The sequence below is a fragment of the Chiloscyllium plagiosum genome, chromosome 5, assembly GCF_004010195.1.
Source record: "Chiloscyllium plagiosum isolate BGI_BamShark_2017 chromosome 5, ASM401019v2, whole genome shotgun sequence".
Lineage (NCBI taxonomy): Eukaryota > Metazoa > Chordata > Chondrichthyes > Orectolobiformes > Hemiscylliidae > Chiloscyllium > Chiloscyllium plagiosum.
In genome coordinates, this window is record NC_057714.1 from 101,929,676 (window position 1) to 101,952,911 (window position 23,236).

General features: G+C 40.0%; 1 protein-coding gene across 5 annotated transcripts in view; it reads left to right on the forward strand.

Moving 5' to 3' along the window:
• lmbr1 (limb development membrane protein 1) overlaps positions 1-23,236 on the forward strand; it is a 273,924-nt gene that overhangs the window by 247,173 nt on the left and 3,515 nt on the right. For 4 of the 5 annotated variants that reach the window (XM_043690708.1, XM_043690710.1, XM_043690711.1 and 1 more), the window contains 2 exons: positions 9,021-9,182; positions 11,429-19,271. In XM_043690708.1, coding sequence (XP_043546643.1) covers positions 9,021-9,182; positions 11,429-11,514 — 248 coding nt within the window. In that variant the 3' untranslated portion in view covers positions 11,515-19,271. Of the gene's footprint in view, positions 1-9,020; positions 9,183-11,428; positions 19,272-23,236 lie in introns of those variants that run through there. The other variant, XR_006311741.1, reaches the window with a different exon arrangement.

Here is a 23,236-nt window from a genome sequence, read left to right on the forward strand (position 1 = left end):
TTTGGGTGGAACTTGCAGGTGGTGGATTTCCCATGCATCCACTGCCCTTGTCTTTCAAAATACATGGTACAAGTTCGGAAAGTGCTATTGAAGAAAACCTGATGAGTTTCCAGAATGAAGCCTCGAGATGGTACAAATTCCAGCCCAGAAAACAGTAATCGTGGAATGAAAGAATATTTCATTCTGGAGTGAAGGGTCACCCCAAAATGTTACATTCTGCATCTCCTGTTGCTGCCTGGCTTGCTGTGTTCTTTCTGCCTCCTGCTTGTGCCAGTCAAACAGGCTGTTCTGTTCTGAGTGAAGCCAGACCCCTCAAATATTGTTGAAGCCGCGCTCATGCAGGCAAATGGAAATATTCTATCATACTTGTGCCTTGTAAATGATGGAGGGATTTTGTGAAATTAGGAATTGAGTTGCTCTCTGCAGAATACCTTGCCTCCTACCTTCTCATGTAGCTACGGTATTTATGTAGCTGTGTACTGAAAAAGAATCATGTTGAACTCAAAGATGAACTGTTTCTTTTCCCACAGATGCTGACAGACCTGAGAATTTTCAGAGTTTGTTATTTATTTAGCTGATCAAGTTAAATTATGGTCATTCATAATCTCGTACATTGATTCATACGAATAAGATGTCTGATCTCCAGCAACCACAATAGTCTTTAAATTAGGTATGACTCCAGTTGGTGGAGAGTAATATCTTGATTCAGTTTTACTAGAGGTTCTTAATACTGTAGCTGGTCAAAAGCTCTTGAGTTTGCTCCTTTTTCTCATGTCTGGATTGAGGCTGTGCTGACATCTGCCACTGAGTGATCTAAGCAGGACCCTGAGCATCAGTGAGCAGGTTATTGGTGAATCCTTCGCATAAGTTCTTGACACAGCACAATGCTGGTGAATATTGTGACCATGTTTAACTATTTTATGGTTTTGGATCTTGAATGTCATTTGGCAAAGTCAGCATCTAAATAACTGACTGTGAACTCTGCATCAGATTGCCTCAAACTTTCACTTCGAAAGAGAGATCAAATTCTCTTCTAACAACCACAAAATCTCATAACCAAAACCACCTCTTAATCGAGAAATTTTGTTTCATGTCTTAAATTGTGTAGGGTATCCTTCCCACCTGTTTGTACTTGTAGCTATTTAATAGCCTACATGCAAGATTAGGCACAGCAAATTTAGTGGAGAGTGATTGATTAATTCAATTAGGAACAAATTTGAAGAATACGTATGTGATTCTCGGGTGACGTAGGTTGGGCGAGATTTGATGCAGCCTATTGTGATGGGAAACATGGCAGTGAGACCCATTTGATTGTGAGAAAGGATTCATATCAATCTGCTAATTGCAGCAAAACCTCCTCCGCTTAAATGGGTGGGCAGAAGGGTTGATGTGAGATTAAAAACTGCCACCGACAGAATATTTATTGAGGCTATGAATGAGCAAGTTGACGTTCAGAATCGCTGAGCCGACTACAGTTTAGAGGTGACTTAGGGATTCATTGGGGATACGTGCCTTTCTTGTACCCTCAGAGTGCCATCTGATGAATCCTACTCAGGATGGAGAGGTATCCAGTGTAGGTGAGCATTGTGTCTGATTAAGGAACCTAACTTTGGGTCGGATGGGAGCTGCTGAAAGTCATTCCCCAGTCTATGACTCCTGCTGTTGACTCCACGATACAGAAGGCCGGCGACTGGGTGGCCACTTAAGAGGAATGACAACAGAAAGACAAATATTTTTGAGAGTTTTTCTCCTCCAGGATACTAATTAGGATTCCCTGCCTGTTCTTTGGCTGATGGGTAATGCCCTGACAAAATCCTGGCCATAATTTCTTCAGGTTTAAAGATATACACTGAGCACAACTCGTTTTTTAAATGTACAGATGACATCACTATTTTAATGCAATTGTGGTTTTCTTTCACTAGCTTGAATAGATCATCGGCAATGGAGACCTAATACGAGCAGGCATGCATTTAAAGTGATAGAGGGAAAGTTCAAAGGAGATGTATGGGGCAAGTTTTTTTTTACAGTGTGTTAGGTGTCTAGAATGTGCTGCCAGGGGTAGTGGTGGATAAACGACACAGCGTTTAAGGGACTTTTGAGATAAGTATATGAACATGCAAGGAATGAAGGGATGTGGACCAAGGGCAGGCAGAAGGCATTAGTTTAATTTGGCATCACATTTGATGCAACATCATGGGCTGAAGGGCCCATTCCTGTGCTGTGCTGAACTGTTTATGTTCTAATGGTGATGTTTACAAAAAAAAATCATCAACCTGTTTTGGACATACCTCCACGACAAGTGGGGCTTGAACCTGACCCTTCTGGCCCAGAGGTCACACCCCTGCACAACCAGACTCTTGGGTACATTTACCAAGACAAATCTTACTCATTCTCACACTCTGATAAATACTCAATACTGTTGAAAAAGAAATGAGATAAGTTTTCTTAGGCTGAAATGTAATCATCCATGCACACACTAATGTTACAAAATGGACATTCTTCACTCGTCAATGTGTTGTAAAATGTGGGTTGTCTCGATAATTTGGTGTTGACTTTAAGGTTTGCATTGAGTTTTGTATGAAGTTGAAGTGACAGCAGCAGCAGCTAACAAAGCACTTAGTATAAATAGCATTTCTTCCTGGCCTATATGCTTGAAGGTTTTTTCAGAAAGCTGACAGTTCGCTCGATCATGTACTGACCTTTTAGTTACCTGCTAAGCAACCTTAACATAAAGCATTGCGGTCAGTGGATAAAAGCAAAATATTACAGTTGCTGGAAATTTCAAATAAAAACAGGAAGTGCTTAAAATCTCAGTATCTGTGGAGAGAGAAACAGTTAACATTTTCAGTCCAATCTAACTCTTCTGAAGGTAGATAAATACGGAGGACATGTTTTTGCTTTCACACAAAACAATCAGTGGTTAGCACTGCTCCCTCACAGCACCAGGTTCCCGGGTTCAATTCCAGCCTTGGGTAATTGCCTCTGTGGAGTTTGCACATTCTCCCGGTGTCTGTGCGAGTTTCCTCCCACAATCCAAAGATGTGCAGGTCAAGTGAATTGGCCATGCTAAATTGTCCATAGTGTTAGGTGAATTAGTCAGAGGGAAACGGATCTGGGTGGGTTACTCTTCGCAGGGTCGGTGTGGACTCGTTGGGCCGAAGGGCCTATTTCCACACTATAGGGAATCTAATCTTTTTTTAAAAAAAACAGATTTGCATTCATTCTGGACAAATGCTTTGTTTCTTTGCTATGACCATGGCCACACCTTTTTTTCCTTTCGTTAAATGGCACTTTTGTCATTTAATCTCTCCTGTTTTATCCCAGACCCATCCTTTTGTTATACCTCTACTGCCCCCTTTAACTAACAAAAAACAGAATTTTCCTTCATTGTTTTTAAAAACCAAAATCATTTCTGAAGACATCAAATTTGTCAAAACATTTCATATGTTGCTGTCTTCATAGCTGTACCCAGTATTGCTGAGTATTTTCATTCCTTCGAATGATCACATAGATGCTGTGCAATAACTGGTTCTGTTTGAATTTGATCTGACATTGAAACACTGTTAAATATAATAAAACAACACACACTAATTTGAATCAAGGACAAATACTTTTTTGTGTTCAAAACCTTTTTGAGCATACACTAGTGCTAATGCTACTTGCTACTTCACCCAAGGTTGGATGTTGACCAGATCTTAGAGTCAGATTTATAGCACGCAAACAGACCCTTCAGTCCAACTCGTCCATGCCGACCAGATATCCTAACCTAATCTAGTCCCATTTGCCAGCACTTGGCCCATATCCCTCTAAACCCTTTTAAATGTTCCAGTTGTACTAGCCTCCACCACTTCCTCTGGCAGCCCATTCTATACACGTACTACCCTCTGTGTGAAAAAGTTTATGATTGGTCACTGTTTTATGAAGGTTCCATTAGAATGATTTGTCCTTCTCATTACTTGATAGTAAATCTAAAATTGCCCAATCCTTAAAACCAAAGCAAAGTCCTGTGAATGCTACAATTCTAATCTGGAATGTTCTGGTCTCAGTTTTTACAGTAGAAGACAGCAGTAACTTTCCAAAATTTGTAAGTGATCAAGAGGAAGAAGAAGAGAGGAAATAATTACGATAAATGTCACTGGAGAAAACGTGTTAGGGAAATAATAGGACTAAAGTCTGATAAGTCCCCTGGGCCTAATGGGATGCATTCTAGGACATTAAAAGAAATAACTATAGAAATAGTGGATACACTGGTAGCAATTTTAGAATCCTTCCATTCTAAGGCAGCAGATGGCAGTGGCCACAAACTGGACGTCTGCCACTGCCCTGCTCGCTATGTCAAAACAAAAACCAGGAGATTTAGAATCTCCTCAGTTTTGGTGACTGACTCTAAAGAGAAAAAATAGCCAAGAGAGTCTAGTGGTGGTGTTGGTGATTATAGTGGTGAGCATTGCTGCCTTCCAAGCTAATCGGTGCAGTTTTGATTCTCAGCCATCACAGTACAATGGTTTTAAACCGATTTTAAACTGATTTTCAACAGACAAACCTGAAATGAATGAAATCCGTTGTTCTGTATGTTACTCTTTGAAAAAATATAATCAGGAGATTATAATCTCCTCAATTGAGGGCTGACTTTGACTTTTGCAGGTGTATTGTACAGTAGTAAATTAAGGGTGACTTGGTGACAGGAACTGGCCTCTGTGTAGTTAATTCAGTGGCGATGGGAAAAGACAGGACGTGCCTGAAGAACATTTGCTTGTAGCTATCATCTTGAGTCAGAGTAAGCATTTCTGATATCATGCCTCTATTTGGGAAGCTTCACTCATTTGACCCTGTTGTCAAAGACTTGGCCCATTGTGTGGAAAGAATGCAATATCTTTTCTGGGCAAGTATTGTTAGGTCAGAAGAAAAGCAACGAGTAATCCTTCTGACTGCATGTGGATCTGCAGCATTTTCAGTTACAAGGGACTTCACATTCCCAGCGGCACCAGATAGTAAAACCTCCTAACAATTGACCGTGTTGGTTAATGAATATAATGACCCCAAACCACCTCCTAATTCTGAGACGCTGTTGGTTTTGTTTGGCTGAGAGAGAAGCAGGGGAGTCCATATCCAGATTTTTGACGAGGTTACGACGAGGCAGAGGCATGTGATTTTGAGTTGACCCTGAATGAGATTCTGAGACCCCTTTTGCAATCTGAAATTAATGATGTAACCGTGCAGAAGCGCCCACTAGCTGAAGCCCACTTGGACTTCAAACAGACACTGCTGCTGGCCTTGTCATGAGAGAATGTAGTGGGGAGTAAGGGTGAGTGTCCCAAGTAAAGGTTGCTGCCAGATGCTGGCTGAGCTCCACCAGGGTCATCCAGGGGTTTCCAAGATGAAGGTGCTGGCAAGAAGTTATGTCCGGTGGCCAAGATTGGTTGCCAACCAAGATTAGTTGCATTGGTATGGCAGTGCCCAGACTGCCAACCAGGACAAAAATTGACACTAGCAGCACCCCACCCTCTTAGAAATAACAGGGTAACCCTGGACTCTGTTGGATGTTGACTATGCCAGTCCTCTCATGGGCTCAATGTTCCTGGCCATTGTGGACACTCATTGTTAGTGGTTGGACATGCATTAAGTTCATTCAGCACATTTGGGTTGATGATTAAGAAGCTGCGAGCGTCATTCGTGATACAAAGACTCTCGGAAGTATTGATCTCAGACAATAGGATGTCATTTCTAGCAGGGAATTTGAATATTTCCTAAAGTCCAATGGCATTCAGCACATAAGGACAGCTTGATACCATCCATCGTCCAATGGTCCAACAGAAAGAGCAGTCCAAACCTTGAAAGTAGGCTTAAAGGAGCTTATAGAGTCACTTAATACCAACTATCCTGGTTCCTGTTCAATTATAAGACCACTCCACATGCAACAACAGGGATAATTCCAGCAGAGTTGCTGATGGGGAGAAGACTCCACATTAGGTTAAACCTGATATTTCCAGACCTGGGGGCAGGGGTGAAATAGCTGCAGGAACACCAATGTCAGCTGAATACATCCTCTAAGCGTGAGTGACCAGTTTAATTCAGGGGATGAAGTTTGGTGCCAGAACCATGGAACTAGCTCTGTTTGGTACGAGGTGAAGTTGACGTGAGCTCAAGTCCCATCACTTGCAACGTTTGGGTAGGTAACAAAGTCCTGAACAAGCACATAGATCACCTGAAAGCCGTTACCGCGCAGGCCAGGAGCAAAACATACCTAGCCCCTCAGAAGCTGTCAGAAATTGTCGATGCTCCCCCGCAGCCTAGTGTTGAAGAAACATCAGAGTCTGAATTGATGCGGCATCGAAACCATTACCACCAGAAAGAGGAGGAAACTCTCCTGAGACATTTTAGATGCAAGGGATGGGCCATGGTGCAGAAGAAAGTCAGAAGAACCAGACCTGGGGTGAAAAAGTTGCAAGAGAAGCTACAAGTGAAAGACCAGGCCTCCATTGCTGGCCTTTTCGGGGCGGGGGGGGGGGGAAATCAGGAAAGCCTTGACCTGTTTTGCTTTTCCAACACCCCACTCTTGACTCTGATCTCTAGTATCTGCAGTTCTCACTTTCTCCCAATATAACCAGGAGATTAGAATCTCCTTAGTTGAGAACTTACTCTGAGCTGGCTGACCACAGCCAGTGTGTACTGTACACTAGTAAATCAAGGGTGACTTGTGACTGGACCAGCCTTTGCAGTTATTTCAGCAGGAATAGGCTGAAGCAATTAACCTATCAGGGCAGTGTTGCCTGAAGATATTGGGAAGGTGGTAGGAGCAATCTGTGCAAAGTTAGGGAACTGCACGGCAGTAAGTTGTGGAAGTGAGATCTCCAGAAATGAGGACAGTGATCATCCTGAAAACAATGGCTTGATGTTTAGTAGTAGGTTCATGGTATAGTGGGGAAATTGGGAAAAAGTATTCACGAGTTTACCCATTCATGGTGCACATGTCTTGCCTGCCTCATAAATCTGATACTCTCCCTGTTATAACAATTCTCCAATCATTTGTTCAATTGCTCAATCCTCCTCTTTTATGGCCACTCACGTATGGAATTTAGAATAATCCTGATAGTATGGTTTTTGAGGTCATGCTTTTTAATCTGTCATAGATTCCTAAAATTTGGTTTCATCCATCTTCTAACTATGGTGTCAGTACCATTGTGGGCCAAGACCTTTTGGCTTATTAGCCTCCCCAGCACAATGACCTTTTGTTGCTCTGTGCCATCCTTGATTTGTTACTGTCATAACTATGGCTGCAGAAGCAGCTGTCTGTTCTCCTGACTAATGAATTCCACATCACTTCTGCCCTTCCACTCCTCTTCCTCCGCTCCTGTGCAGCTGAGTAAACGATGGTGCCACAAACTTGCGTCTGGCTGAACAAAACAAAGCTGCATCAGAACATTATTTCAACGAGCCAACACGCACTGCAGCACAGAGGAACTACGCTGAGCAGAGGAAAATCACCTATACCATGTATTCAAAAAGAATGGATACCCAATGAACACAGTTTCTCGGCAACAAACCCAAACAAGCAGACAAAACATGTCCAGAAACCCTAGCCACTCTCCCCTACATCAAAGACATTTGGAAATGACTGCCAGACTACTCAGACCCCATGGCATCATGGTAGCACACAAACCCACCAACACACTAAAACAGCAGCTAATGAACTTGAAAGACCCTATACAGACAAGAAGCAAAACAAATATCATAACAAACACTACATTGGACAAACAAACAGAAAACTAGCCACCAGTATACATGAACATTAGCTAGCCACAAAATGATATGACCCTCTGTCACTACTATCCTTACATACAGATAAGAAAGGACACCATTTCGACTGGGACAACACATCCATCCTAGGACAAGCCAGAGACACGCACGAGAATTCCTAGAAGCATGGCATTCCAACCGTAACTCTATCAACAAACGCATCAAGTTAGACCCAATCTACCACCCCCTGAGAAAAAGAACTGGAAATGACATCACCAACCCAAAGAAACTCAAACATATAAATAGAAAGCATGAATCATGAACAGTGCTCACTGAAGATGTTACCTAATAGGGTGACAAAACATCTGGAAATGAACCTTCCAGCGCAATGAGCAAACCTACATCCAGAACCTCAATGTGAGCTACAAATCTTCTCAAAACTCGCTAATTTCAAGTTAGGTTTGAACTAATTAAACTGTCTTTCTTGGTTTTTACCAAAATAACCTTGCATTCTTCAAAATATTGGATATGATGCACCAATATTTCAGCACTGCTTAGAATCCATCAGGCATTTCATGATATGAACAGTTACTTGATATTATTATAAACGTATTATGTGTTAACAACATATATGTTTTAAGTTGACTTGCAAAGCATTAACATATCCAGGATTCTAGAGCTATAGTTTCTTTCTACTCTATTCCACTTCAATATAATTTACCTTTAGAACAGAAGCAGTCATGGTCCAGTGTATTCCTACTCCAAAACAATATAGCAAGGATGACACAGCTAGAACTGAGCACTGACAATCAAGTAACTGATTTCAGTTTGATTTACTGAGGGATGCTACTCCATTTTGTTAAATACCAGCCTGCGGCTCCCACACATCTCAGTCAGTGGAATTTAGTATCCAATGTTTCAGCAATGCTTCCCAAGGCAAATGTTAACCTCTGCAACTTAAAAAGACTGGAGAAAAAAAAAATTGCATTATACTAAGTGCTATTTGACTACTTAAATATTGATCCATATTTGTGATGGGAATTCTTTGAATATTTCTTTGCATTCTTCTTGGAAGTTATGTTAAGTATAAAGCAGTTCTATGTAAGGTAAAATGAAATTCTATTTTTTTTTGTAGGTTCCTAAATGTTGCAAGCTCTTGGTCACAGCTTGCTTTCTGATGTGCAGAAAAACAGTTTATATCACAATCTGCCACTATGTTAATCTGTTATCTCTTTTGTGTGGACTTGACGTTTCTCTATTCTCACGATACTTGTTTTTAACAGGAATAACCAGATTTGACCTACTTGGAGACTTTGGAAGGTTCAACTGGCTGGGCAACTTTTACATTGTACTCTCATATAATCTATTATTTGCTGTGGTAACGTCTCTATGCCTGATTCGAAAATTTACATCTGCTGTAAGAGAAGAACTTCTTAAAGCTTTAGGTAAGGTTTATTATCTATCAACTTCCATCAATCCAATAACTTTTTTTTTCTATTCTCTTGTTGGACAATGACAGGGGCTCGGGCTCCTTCAACTATAATTCCTAGATCCCTCTACCTGCCTCACTCACAGCCACACTCTGCCGTCCCTGACCACTGGCCGAATTCAAATTAGTCAATCTAAAGGGTGTGACTGTCTCCTGAAATACAGTATCCAGGTAACTCTTGCCCCTCCCTGATGTGCCTCAATGTTTGACGTTCAGACTCCAGCTCATCAACTCTGAGCCAGTCGATGTGGTATATTTGGACTTTTCAGAAAGCGTTTGACAAAGTCCCACATAAGAGATTATTGTTCAAGATTCAAGTGCATGGGATTGGGGGAAGTGTACTGAAATGAATAGAAAACTGGTTAGCATAGAGGAAACAGTGGAAATTGATGGCTCCTTTTCAAATTGGCAGGCAGTAACTAGTGGGGTGTCGCAGGGATCTGTGCTAGGCCCCAGCTATTCATAATATATATTAATGATTTGGATGAGGGAACAAAATGTAATATCTCAAAGTTTGCAGATTATACCAGGTTGGGTGGGAGGATGAACTGTGACGAGGATGCAGAGATATTTCAGCATAATCTGGACAGGCTGGGTGAGTGGGCAAATCGATGGCAAATGCAGTATAATTTGGATAAATGCGAGGTTATTCACTTTGGAAGCAAAAACAAGAAGGCAGATTACTACTTGAATGGCTGTAAATTGGGAGAGGAGAGTGTGCAGCGGGACCTGGGTGTCCTTGTTCACCAGTCGCTGAAGGTATGCATGAAGGTGCAGCAGGCAGTAAAGAAGGCAAATGGTATGTTGGCCTTCATTGCGAAAGGTTTCGAGTACAGGAGCAGGGATGTGTTGCAGTTATAAAGGGCTTGGTGACAGGCCACACTTAGGTTTATCAGGCTGATTCTGGGGATGGTGGGACTGGCGTATAAAGAGAGATTGATTAAGTTAGGGTTGTTTTTGCTGGAGTTCAGATGAGTGAGGGGGATCTCATAGAAACTTATAAAATTCTAACAGGACAAGACAGGGTAGATTGGGGGAATGTGCCCAATGGTGGGTGCATCCAGAACTAGGGGTCACAGTCTGAGGATTCATGATGGACCATTTAGGATGGAGATGAGGAGATATTTCTTCACCAAATGAGTGGTGAGCCTGTGGAATTTATTGCCACAGGAAGTAGTTGACACCAAAGCATTGAATGTATTCAAGAGGTGGTTAGATATAGCACTTGGGATGAATGAGACCCAAGATTATGGGGCGAAAGCAGGATTAAGCTGTTGAGTTGGATGATCAGCCATGATCGCGATGAAAGGTGGAGCAGGTTTGAAGGGCCGATTGGCCTCCTCCTGCCCCTATATTCTATGTTTCTATGTCACTTCTAAAATACTTGACATGAAACAAAATAGGGTGCTATTATACTTTAAGTATCAGTTTCAGATCAGTATAGATTGTGCATGGTACTGACGTCAGACCCAACCCATTTATGATTACTTGTTACTGCAGTTCATACCAAAGTTGACCACAAAGGATTTATGTCTGTGAGTACACTTTTTCAATGCATTCAAGACATTATTTAGAAAATATGTTTTGAGCTCCGGTGGGACAAATGTGGCTTTTTGTTGGGGTAGTGTTATATCACATCCAGCACACAATAGGAAAAAGCAGAAAATGCTAGACACACCCAAGAGTATCCATGGAGAGAGAGTTATTGATTCTAGTCTCTGACTTTTCCTGGGAAGTGGGGTAAGTTAGGAATGTAATGGAATTTTAGCAAATGAAAGGTGGGGAATGGGGAAGAATAAAAGGAAAAATCTGTGATTATGATTTCCCACAAGTTTTAATTGTGTTTCTTAATTAGAAATTCTTATTAAAGCTTCACTCTTTTGGTAATTCTAGCTGAACATATTTTCCAGGAGGTTTCAGTAAATCAACATTTTGTTCTAATCTTGTATATCATACAAAGTTCAAAAGAGAAATAAAAATTATGGAAATGTTTTCCTTCTATTGTGTAGCTGAGGTGACTGGAATCCTTAATTTTGATACTTGTTTATGTGCAACTGTTTGGAAAAACATCTTTTTTTTTAAAGTAGCTGGATCTAACTAGTTTTGATAATAGTGCAAACAAATGCAGGGCGAACATTTGTAAACTGTTAATTAAGCTCTTTGTATAACATAGAGATAAACATTTTTTCCTCTTCTGTCCAGGTTTGAATAGTCTACATCTTTCAAATAGGACGCAGGAGTCAGAGAAGGTTCTGCATTCTGCAAATGGACACCAAAAATCATTCTGATACCTGATAAAACAGCAGGCAACTTTCAGGATGCAAACAATTCAGTCATATGACATTCCGCTCCCCTCAGTTCTGCCGGGAGTCTTGACAGTCATTTATTTTCAGCTGCTAGTGGAAGTCAGAGAAGGGTTCTATTGTGGAACAATGTTATCTGAGAAGTGCACAGGAAGTACATGTTTGGGACTCACTCCATTTCAGCAAGAGTTTGAGGTATGGCTGAATGTGCTTTGCTTGGACTATCATGCAGTATTTAGACTACCTTCTACACATCTTTTGATTATGATTTGAAATCTCTTTGGCAGTGATTAAAGTTTTGGGTCATTAGAAGGCAATTGCTTAGTTTCTCACTAATACACTCACTCAGTACTACTTCTAGAAAATGTGCTACCAAGGGAGATTTTTTTGTGAAGTCTGGGCATGCAAACATGTTCTTCCAGGGAGCTCTGTTGCTTAGGTTGACATTGTGGAGCCATTCCCAGTTTCTGCTTTGGAACAGAATGCCTCATTTCCAATTTAGCCAACCTGGACTCCATCCTACCGCAGATCACATAAAACTGCATTCCTACTGCAATTTTAATCAGAAAGAAAATGTTTCTTCACTAACCTCTCCAGTAGCATTATGACAAGTCTGTTTACGATCTTCTCTTGTAAAACAGAAATTAAATTTGTATTTTTTATTAATGGTCCAATCTGTGTTAATGTCACTATAAGGTGAATGCTCCGTCCTTGGCACCAACTGGAAGCCAGTGTACTTGCACAAACCAGGATCTGGATACCGTTAGACCTATTCTGACAGGTGACCTGCACAGTGTTTGGATAAACAACTTGCAGCAAACCTGCTCCCTGTTTTTCCTAGTCTGTTTCATTGATTGTAGAGACTGGGAATGTATGGACAGCTATTATAAATATAAGTATTACGTTTATAATTTCAATATTACTGCAACTGAGTAATAAATGTCATTGGTATCTTGAATATTAAAATGTCCCACTCTATAATAGTCATTAAATGGTTATAACGGAAATGACTTTGGTAAGAAACAAGGTTAATGCTCGGAGTTGTCATTTGAAGCCAGTTGACTTACTTCATGATACGCACATTTGAGACTTTGGGCAGATTGCCCTCATCTATTCCCTGATGGCATGTTTGAAAGTAGGTGGTGCTATGTAATTGGGAACCCTGTCACAGTCCTTCGGCCTAATGCATTTCAAGGCAGAAAGACTTAATGATGGTCTGTCTACCTGTCTGGTTAACCAGTGGCTAGCAGGGAAGTCACCATCTGGAGAGCATATAAAGCAAATTTGGCTATTGGGATGGTTGTTCTCACTATGATGTAGACATTGTTGGGTCAAAGGCATTCACTGTCTGATCAAGGAACCTGTCATTGGGAAACTGGGAAGCCCACTGAGAGCCATAATTGTACTCTTTTTCTTCTGCCCCCCCCCCCCAAACCCAGGCCAGTGACCTCTCTATTTTGCCCTCAAGTCTTCAGGGGTGCATGTTCCTCATTGATTCCAGGCAATTCCTTCAGTTAATTACTGGCAGTGTACTGGTACTAATTGGCATGGAAAGCTACTGTCATCTGAAAAATGTGTTGCTGGAAAAGCGCAGCAGGTCAGGCAGCATCCAAGGAGCAGGTGAATCGACATTTCGGGCATTAGACCTTCTTCAGGGCAATGTATGGACAACCATTATAAATATGAGTTTTATGTTTATAATTTCAATGTTACTACAACTGAGTAATAAATGTCATTGATATCTTGAATATTAAAATGTCCCACTCTAATTCCTGATTCCTGAAGAAGGGCTTATGCCCGAAACGTCGATTCTCCTGCTCCTTGGATGCTGCCTGACCTGCTGCGCTTTTCCAGCAACACATTTTTCAGCTCTGATCTCCAGCATCTGCAGTCCTCACTTTCTCCTAGCTACTGTCATCTGCTTGACTCACAGCTGTTTGGGTATGTGCAGAGTAGGAATTTTGCTCCAGGATCCAACAGGCTGGTAAAGGGCATTAAGCATCTGATGGACACTCATTACCAATCCTTTCCCAGTGGAGGTGATATTGGGCCCTGGCCAGTTTTCCAGTCAGAAAGCAAACCAGCGACCCCCCCCAACCTCGCCAACATTAAATTGTGGATATAAGTTTGCTTGCTGAGCTGGAAGGTTCGTTTTTAGACATTTCATTACCATACTAGGTAACATCATCAGTGAGCCTCCGGTGAAGCGCTGATGATAGGTCCTGCTTTCTATGTTGTTGTTAACTAGTATGGTGACAAAACGTCTAAAAACAAACCTTCCACCTCAGCAAGGAAAGTTACATCCAGAACCTCAACCTGAGCTACAGATCTTCTCAAAACATTACGTCCTGTCCTCAAAGCAAGATATCCCCAAGGTCATTTCTGCCATTGTTACATTCTTGGTTTATTGTTCTTGCTGTGCCGTTCTGTAGGAGCAGTTAATCCTCTTCTAAACTATTCATCATAATTTTTTTGAAGTTAGGATTATAAGAAAGGGAATTTTGGGGGAAAAAAAATGAAATTCATAAAGAAAAGCCAGATGTTTCATCCGCAACATGAAATACACTGAAAGGAATTCCGGAAAGAAATATGTAAAAAAAAAAAACCCTGCAAATAAACCCTTGCAATGAGCAGAAGTGGATGTCCATCAACATCTGGCAAACATGGCATACCTTTCTACCTTCATAAGATAACCTCCATTACTTTATTTGTGATGATGTGAAGAGCCATCCCAAAACACAATTAGTATTAACCTCCCCCCACACCACACCAAACCACAAACATGTGGTGTCACGCTGCCTAATTTATAACAGTAACTGTCTTTAAAGGTAATCCGTTGATTGTAAAGTGATTGCAAAGTCCTGAGGATGTGCAAGATAATGCTCAAGGTTTTGCTTATAACTCATCAGTACGCTAATTCATTGCAGTTCTAAGCTTTTTTTAAAAAGTGCCCAATAATGGTTTGAGGTGATCTAAGTGAGATCTTCTTTAATTGCATAAGAATTCTTTTTAGGATTTGTGAAAAGGCGTGCTTCAGTTTATGGTGTTTTTTTTAAAGCTGAACACTGGCAAATTCATGCCACAATACTAGTTTCTCAGATTAATTTGTTCAAACTCTCTTCATTTTTTGGGGATGATGGAAGGAATTCCAATTTCTAATATTACCATGAACCCCGAAACAATCAAGATACTTGGACTAGTCTGCTGTCAGAAATCTGGGTACCAGGGTAGAACCACATTAATACCATTGTAGCCTGTGCCATTCTAGGAGATGTGGCATGCTGTTCAAATTTATTTACAGACTATGCTCTCATTCTTCTGAATTCTGCAGACCTTGGTTACCTTGCATCAAGGTTAACTGTTTACATTAGCTATGATCTGTTTTCATAGACTCATTTTAGACTGAACAAAACGGGGGTAGTTAGGAAATAGTTAGACTAACAAGTAGCTGAAAGAAGGTTGTATTCACCAATGTCTGACAATCTGTTGCCCATCAACTTTGTTTTTAGGGAAAGAATATGAAGAATACATTTTGAAATGTGTTTTAAGCTCAGAGTAAGTTCTGCAGTAAGCTGAGCCTGGATTTTTGAATGATTTGGGAAATTTAAAAATATTTTCACCTTGAGTCTTTTCAAATAGGAAATCTATAAAATGCATGTGTCCTGTTTGACTGGTTTGTAAGATTTGAAAACTTAAGAACCACTTCAACATTTTATGGTGAGTAATTATTACTTCAATGTGTTGGCAAGCACTTTGTTGTTTACATTCTTTTTGGTCCAAACTTTCCTTCAGTCACATTAATGGTATAATACTTGGCATATTTTGACCTTCATTTCACTTCACGGCCACTCATTCTTTAATTGATCATGTCTTGCCAGCGCTGTTGTGGTGGTTCATTGTAGATTAAGTTCCAGAGGCTTTGTTGCTAGTCCTCAATGATACTTTGTGAAGTGGGTATATGGGTGGGTTGATTTATTCTTAAATAGCATGAGCATTATTGGTGTAAATAAACCACTGAGTTCATGGAACATTTTCAGAAACATTAGTGAACACTTGCTTGTACTCATAAGGGCCGTTAAATGGGGAGAATAGTGTAAATGGGGAGAAAGTTGTTCCATGCATCAAGCTATTCCATTTATTTGTAAGCTTGTGTGTGAACAGATCAAACTAGATGCCAAAATTCAGATTGCTATTCTAAACTTTTTTTAGTTAAGGTAGAAGTGACTATACATTAAGAAGATTTGATTTATTGTCATCTGAGATGTTCATTGTGGCAGATGTGACAATCTCATGAAATGTTTGTAGGACTTAAGAATGCAGTTTGCTTCTATTCTTCAAAACTAAGCTGTTATTCAATGACATTTCATTGAAGTTTCATTTGAATTAAATATTTCCGTTTTCCTATCAGAGAACATATGAAGGAATTTTAATCTATTGAGTTTTAATGTACTTTTACACGAGTGGAATGCAAGCATGTCAGCTGTCATACAGTAATCCTTTTCCAGCTTCACTGAGAAAACGCCTCAAAATTCTGCTAAACAGTAGTGCCATATGTGAAGCATGTGAATCCATTAACAGATTTAAGTCATCAGTTCAAAAAAATTTAAATGCAAAGAGCTAGTCCTTGTGTTTGCACTCTGCATCATTGTGTTGAGCAACAGAGACCTTGGTCATGAAGGCTGGGGCCCTGTGCATTTAAGAGGATACATGCAGAGGTTAGCTTTTTTCAAGAATGGTTTTTTTTAGAAAAAGCCAGTAGTATAAAGGTGTGTCCTGAACACAATCTGGACCAATCCTGAATACACAACTGCTGTGCTGTTAAATTAATAACTTCCAAATGCAAAATAAACAGTACCAAGCAGCTATTAGGTTTTTTAAAATATTTAGTTAGTACCATTAGCCCTTGGATCTTGTGCAATAACAGCAACACCACAGTAAGAGTTCCAGATTTGGCAGGGATGGCATCATGATCATCATAAAGCCTCTGGTAGGTTTGTTTTGTCGTTGCTACTGAATGCAAGAGACCTAAACAAAGGAAGTATTGACCCTGGATGGTTTAAAAAGAAAATCGACCTTATTTACTTTCATCTACTATATCTTCAGTTTTATTCTGTTTGTGTGATGATGTTACTCAGCCATATATGCAATCATTTGCACAGTGACCAAAAGGCCTACTGGTATCATTTGAACCAGACATTTACAAACCTTCCAGTTTCTTACTGATAGAGTTTCTTTGTTAATGACAAGTTCACTGTGATTTCCTTCCTGCCTCCCAGCTGAATATCATTGTTGAGAGTTTTTTTCTGAAGTCATTCTTGTAGCAACATTCATGTACATTTTACTGGTGTTTGTTATGGTAATTAGCATATTTTATTGTCTTGTGCACTGTGATATGACTTGTTTTTTTATAGAGTTAAGTATTTCTGTCACATTGTAATTAAAAAGAAATGCAAAACACAGATTGTTTTGCTATGTTCTGTTAGAATTGCCCATTTTGTGCTGCCAGTAATATTCCTGTTGGGTAAAGACCTGTGTTTTTAACTGCATACAAATATGTAGTTTACCTGGCACACATGTCCATACTAACTCATTGGTTGTGGGATCACTAATATAAAATAGGCATTATAGCAAGCTCTTTTAAAATATACATGAAAATCCAATTGGTCCAAATGTGAAATTTTTGATAACTAGGCTGTGAAGCAACACTTTAGATTGTTTTCTTTTGTGAACGTCTTTTTGTATAGGAGAGAGTGGCTCTAGTTTGTTGAATTGGCAGCTGCATTTTTTGTTTTACAAACTATAAAGTTGTAATGACATCCTTGCAGGGAGTTCTGTTTGTTTAAGTTCAAGATGTGCACTTCATTATTTCAGAAGAACCACTCTGCTTTTTAAAATAGGCATTCTGTGGTGTTACTTGAAACAATGTTAAATTTTGGTCTTAGTTCCATTGTTTTATTTTAATTTCTAAATTTAACTGAAGATCAGGAGTGTTGGGTAAGGGTCTAAGTACATGAAATCCAGTCACATTTCTCCATTTAAAACATAGGGTGTCTCATTTTTATCTGTTTATCATTGGGTGCAGATAGGTTGCATGGAGCCCATAAACCAGCTTACTTCTGTAAGCCACTGTACAGGGCAAGACTGGTTATAAAGAAATGAAAAGCAGTTGTCTCTCTCAGATTTGGCGACTATCAGAAGAACCTTGTTTTAAATTTTAGATATTTTAATGCATTGCGTTTTGTGCATTTGTCACAATGGCTTTACGTTCACTTGATTTCCGTTTGAAGCTATTGAGATCGCAGGGCTACATGTGTGCAACCAAAAGAGGAAAGATTTAAATTAGAGTATTTCAAAACAAAGATATAGGAACAGATAACAATTTGTTGAGGTACTTGTTTGTTAGTGAAACTTGATGGTCATTTTGCTCTTCATTCCAAAGACTTATGAAATTTTCCAGTGCAACATTTTGAGCAAGTGTCATGAAGTTTGCACGTTCTCTCAGTGTCTGCATGGGTTTCCACACACAACCCAAAAATGTGCAGGCTGGATGGATTAGCCATGGGAAATGCAGGGTTACAGGGATAAGATCTGGGTGGGATGCTCTTCAAAGGGCCTCTGTGAATTTGATGGGCTGAATGGCCTGTTTCCACACTGTAGGGCTTCTATCATTCTATTACAAACCAGATCTCATGTTAGAAATGTTTGAGGAGGATTAGTGAAGACACACTTGATGTGCATGGAGTTTCCGCTCACAGGACCAAAGCCTATGCCAGTCATTGGGAGTTTGCATGGTTTGAACACTGCTTCATGGGCGTGAGTAACAGTTCAAAATGGTAAAAAATTTATACTTATTTGAGAGAACAAGAGTTTAGGAAATGGAATTGTCACACTGCACAGTTTCGTGCACATCTCTGAAACTGGTACCAAGATTCAGTTAAGGGAGCTGTATACTGTGCAGTGCTATAGCTAACCTTGTGTAGTATTGGATTTTCTTGCCTTTTCGTTGGTGTTATGCATAATATACATTGATAGCAACCTGAATTATACTGTAGTTCCCCAATAATTTGTAAGCATTTAAAGTTACCATTGGCATAATTTAGCTTTTATTTCTACAATTAATGTTTATTTTAAAGTTGAAGAAAAATTGTGCATTCTGGAAAGAAGCTTGTCCAAAAAAACTAGCTCTTCATAAGAACCATGTCTTGTTTAAAACAAAATCTAGAACTACAGGGGCTGCACCTTTTTGAAATGATAGTTAATGGAAAAGGTTTGTTTAAATCATGTTAGTTTACTTTCATGTTAGTAATCTTTCGGAACATTTTGTTCAGCTTTCACAGTTTAAAATAGTCAATAACAAAATCTGACAAATATTGTTTGATGTCCAGCAGTTTCCCCCATCATCAGAATTATTGCATACTTTAAATGGCATTATTACATGTTCTGAAACAAACAGCATTTTGTTCTCGTACACACTTTATTTACATTTACATTTACATACACTGAAACACAACAAGCATGCAGCTGCCAATTCATTAGTTAAGTTGTTCATTTTGATTCCTAGGATGTCTGTCCTGGGTATTGCAGCTGTTGATATATTGCATGTTAGTACTTTCATTGTTGGCACTAAGAGAATGTATCATCAACATTGTACCTATAATATGTTTTTTTTTTGTAAAATAGTTTGTAATCAAAGTTTACATTGTAGCTTCTCTTGTGTTTACAATAAATTTCAATGAACTGTGTTTAATGTGTTTTTCGATATCCTTTTTATGCTCTGTTAAAGACAACAGAGAAACAGAATACTTGAAAGGAAGATGGATTGTGCAGCTTGAGCAGTTTAATATAGAACCATGCAATAAAGCAAGAGAAGTATCCAATAGTTGCCAATATTGAGCCCCCCTCATTCCAATATTTCAAACTAGCAAGTTCCATTTGCCAGAAAACAAAGCAAAAGAATGGCTTCCCAGGCTGCTCACTACTCCACTCCTGAATGTCTTCAAAAGCAGGTGTGAGCTCTTCCTTCAAGAAACTGATTTAACAAATGCATAACAACCAAAGTCCATTCATAGCAATCAAGTCTACCTTTTGAATCAACTCATACCATAATGAACTGTTCCCTGGACTTCATAAAACGGTGATTTAGCATTTGAAACCCATTTATCAAAAATAAATTTCAAAAGCAACTGTGTTTCACATAGTGTATCCTGCTTTTCAACTCCTTTAGGACATCACGTGGGTAAAGCTATCAGAAGACCAAATAGTCTTTTCTATATCTACGTCAATGTTCATATTTTAACATCTGAATTATCCGGTGTACAAAGATAGTTTGTGTGTAAAACCTCCATCCTAGCATGGCACGTGGTGCTGAAATCTTCCATCTTTAGGTTCAAGTATTGCAGTGGCTTTTCACCTTCCACTTCCTGTAAACTTCAAGTAATCCAAAACTTTGCAGCCTATGTCCTTTGTCAAACTAAGCTCACCAATCTTTGCTGACTGACACTGATTTCCAGTAAGTACTGCAGTGCCTGAAAGATGCGACTTTCAAGAATCTCTTGAAAACCTATCTGTTTAGCAAACGTCATCGACCAAACGTTTCTAATACCCCCTTCCCTTGGCTTGTCTTATACACCTGTGAAGCACCTAGGCAATTATTTCAACATAAAAGTTGCTGTGAAATTATAAGTTCTTTCCTGCAGAATAGTAGTCTTAAAATCATGTCTTAAAATCTTGAATTCTGCACTGTTGATCTGTGAATAGTTGTATTCCAATTCTTTTACTGTTCTCAGTGGATCAGGGTTGGAGGATTTGAGCTACAGGGAGAGGCTGAACAGGCTAGGGCTGTTTTCCCTGGAGCGTCGGAGGTTGAGGGCTGATCTTATAGTGGTTGACAAAATTATGAGGGGCATGCAATAGGGTAAATAGGCAAAGTCTTTTCCTTGGGGTTGGGGAGTCCAGAACTAGAGGGCATAGGTTTAGGGTGAGAGGGGAAAGATACAAAAGAGACGTACGGGGCAACTTTTTCCACACAGAGGGTGGTACGTGTGTGGATTGAGCTGCCAGAGGAAGTGGTGGCGGCTGGTACAATTGCAATATTTGAGAGGCATTTGGATGGGTATATGAATAGGAAGGGTCTGGAGGGATATGGGCCGGGTGCTGGCAGGTGGGACTAGATTGGGGTATCTGGTCGGCATGGACGGGTTGGACCGAAGGGTCTGTTTCCATGCTGTACATCTTTATGACTGTAATAGGAATGCTGCATTCATACTTGTTTGTAATTTTATTTGACAATAGAGACCCAATGTGACATTATATATATATTTTATTTAAAAAATATTTTGTTTGAAAGTGGGAAAAATGCATCAACAAAGATACTGCAATGGTTCTGTTTTAATTACAATTGTAAGGCTCGGATAGATTTCATCCATGTCCAGTTACATCTTATACATGGCTTTTTACCATTAATTCTTATTCATATGCTGTGTCAGTGTGATGATTGGAAAAAAAGGCGAGAAACTCTCATTAAGATCAACTTACATGGAGCTGTTTCCTTTCCCAATCTAGTGTATCCCTGATTGTTGACACATGTATTAGATGTATTGTTAGCATTAATTACATTTGTGCTCTGTTTGATGAGTGGAAAGAAGTCCACATTGCACTATTTGCATTTCAGGCTGTGCGCTTGAGTTGCTCTCAGTAATGTTTGTAGTTATTTTTAACTAACCTGTTCAGACCATGTTGCAACTAACCTCTGGAACAGGTGGGACTTGAACCGTGGCCTCCTGGCTTAGAGGTAGGAACAGTACCACTTCACCCTGTATTGAGATTAATTTATTGACATTTTTCAGTGATGGCTAAGCCTTTGGTTCAACCTTTTTACCCTCGATAACAGTCTGACAGAAACTCAAATCTCAATGAAAGGTTACTTATTTCAACTTTAAAGTTCCTTTGCTGATTGGAGTAGCTATACTTTGTTTCTTTCTGGCAGACATTCATATTTATCCAATGGTGTCTTTGATTAATGTCTCTTAATGAGAAATTTAAACTGCTAACATGGCTCACTCACTTAACGTGTTCTTTAAACTCTCATTCAAAAGCCTCGTCGCGTGGTTTCCTCTCTGATGCTTTGAAGTTTTCTGCTTTTGAAGCTTTTATCTTATTAACTTCTAGAACATAGAACAGTACAGCACAGTACAGGCCCTTTGGCCCTCGACTTATGCCAGCCTTTTATCCTACTCTAAAATCAGACTAACCTGCATACCCTTCATTGTACCACCTTCCATGTGCCTCCCGAAGAGTCGCTTAAATGTCCCTAATGTATCTGACTCTACTACCACTGCTGACAGTACATTCCATACACCCACCACTCTCTGTGTAAAGAACCTGCCTCTGACATCTCCCCTAAACCTTCCTCTAATCACTTTAAAATTATGTCCCCTCATGATAGACATTTCCACCATGGGAAAAAGTCTCTGGCTATCCACTCTATCTATGCCTCTCAACATCTTGTGCACCTCTATTAAGTCACCTCCCATCCTCCTTCATTGCAATGAGAAAAGTCCTAGCTCCCTCAACCTTCCTTCATAAGACAAGCACTCCAGTCCAGGCAGCATCCTGGTAAATCTCCTCTGCACCCCCTCTAAAGCTTCCACATCCTTCCTATAAATAGGCGACTAGAACTGAACACAATATTCCAAATGTGGTCTAACCAGGGCTCTATAGAGCTGCAGCATAACCTCGCAGCTCTTAAACTCAATTCACCTGCTAATGAAAACCAATACACCATATGCCTTCTTAACAATCCTATCAACTTGGGTGGTAACTTCGAGGGATCTATGGACATGGACCCCAAGATCCCTCTGTTCCTCCACACTGCCAAGAATGCTACCTCTAACCATGTATTCTGCATTCAATTTGACCTTCCAAAATGAACTTCACACTTTTCCAGGTTGAACTCCATCTGTCACCTATCAGCCCAGTTCTGCGTCCTGTCAATGTCCTGTTGCAAACTACAACAGCCCTCCACACTACCCACAACTCCGCCAATTTTTGTGTCATTAGCAAACTTACTAACCCACCTTTCCACTTCCTCATCCAAGTCATTCATAAAAATCACAAAGAGCAGAGGTCCCAGAACAGATCCCTGCAGAACACCACTGATCATCAAGCTCCAGGCTGAATACTTTCCGTCGACCACCACCCTCTGATCTCTATTGGCCAGCCAATTCTGTATCCAGATGGACAGGTTTCCCTGTATCCCATGCCTCTTTACTTTCTGAATTAGTCTACCATGCAATACAGGGAGAACTAGCCATTTGGATATAGAACAGGCTCAAAAGTAGAAGACAGGGGGTGGTGTTGGAGGGTTGTTTTTCAAATTTAGAGGCCTGTGACCAGTGGAGGGCCACAAGGATCAGTGCTGCGTCCACTACTTTTTGTCATTTATATTAATGATTTGGATGTGAGCTTAAGAGGTATAGTTAGTAAGTTTGCAGATGACATCAAAATTGGAAGAGTAGAGGACAGTGAAGAAGGTTACCTCAGATTACAACAGAATCTTGACCAGATGGGCCAATGGGCTGAGGAGTGGAAGATGGAGTTTAATTCAGATATTTGTGAGGTGCTGCATTTTGGGAAAGCAAACCTCAGCAGGACTTATACACTTAATGGTAAGGTCCTAGGGAGTGTTGCTGAACAAAGAGACCTTGGA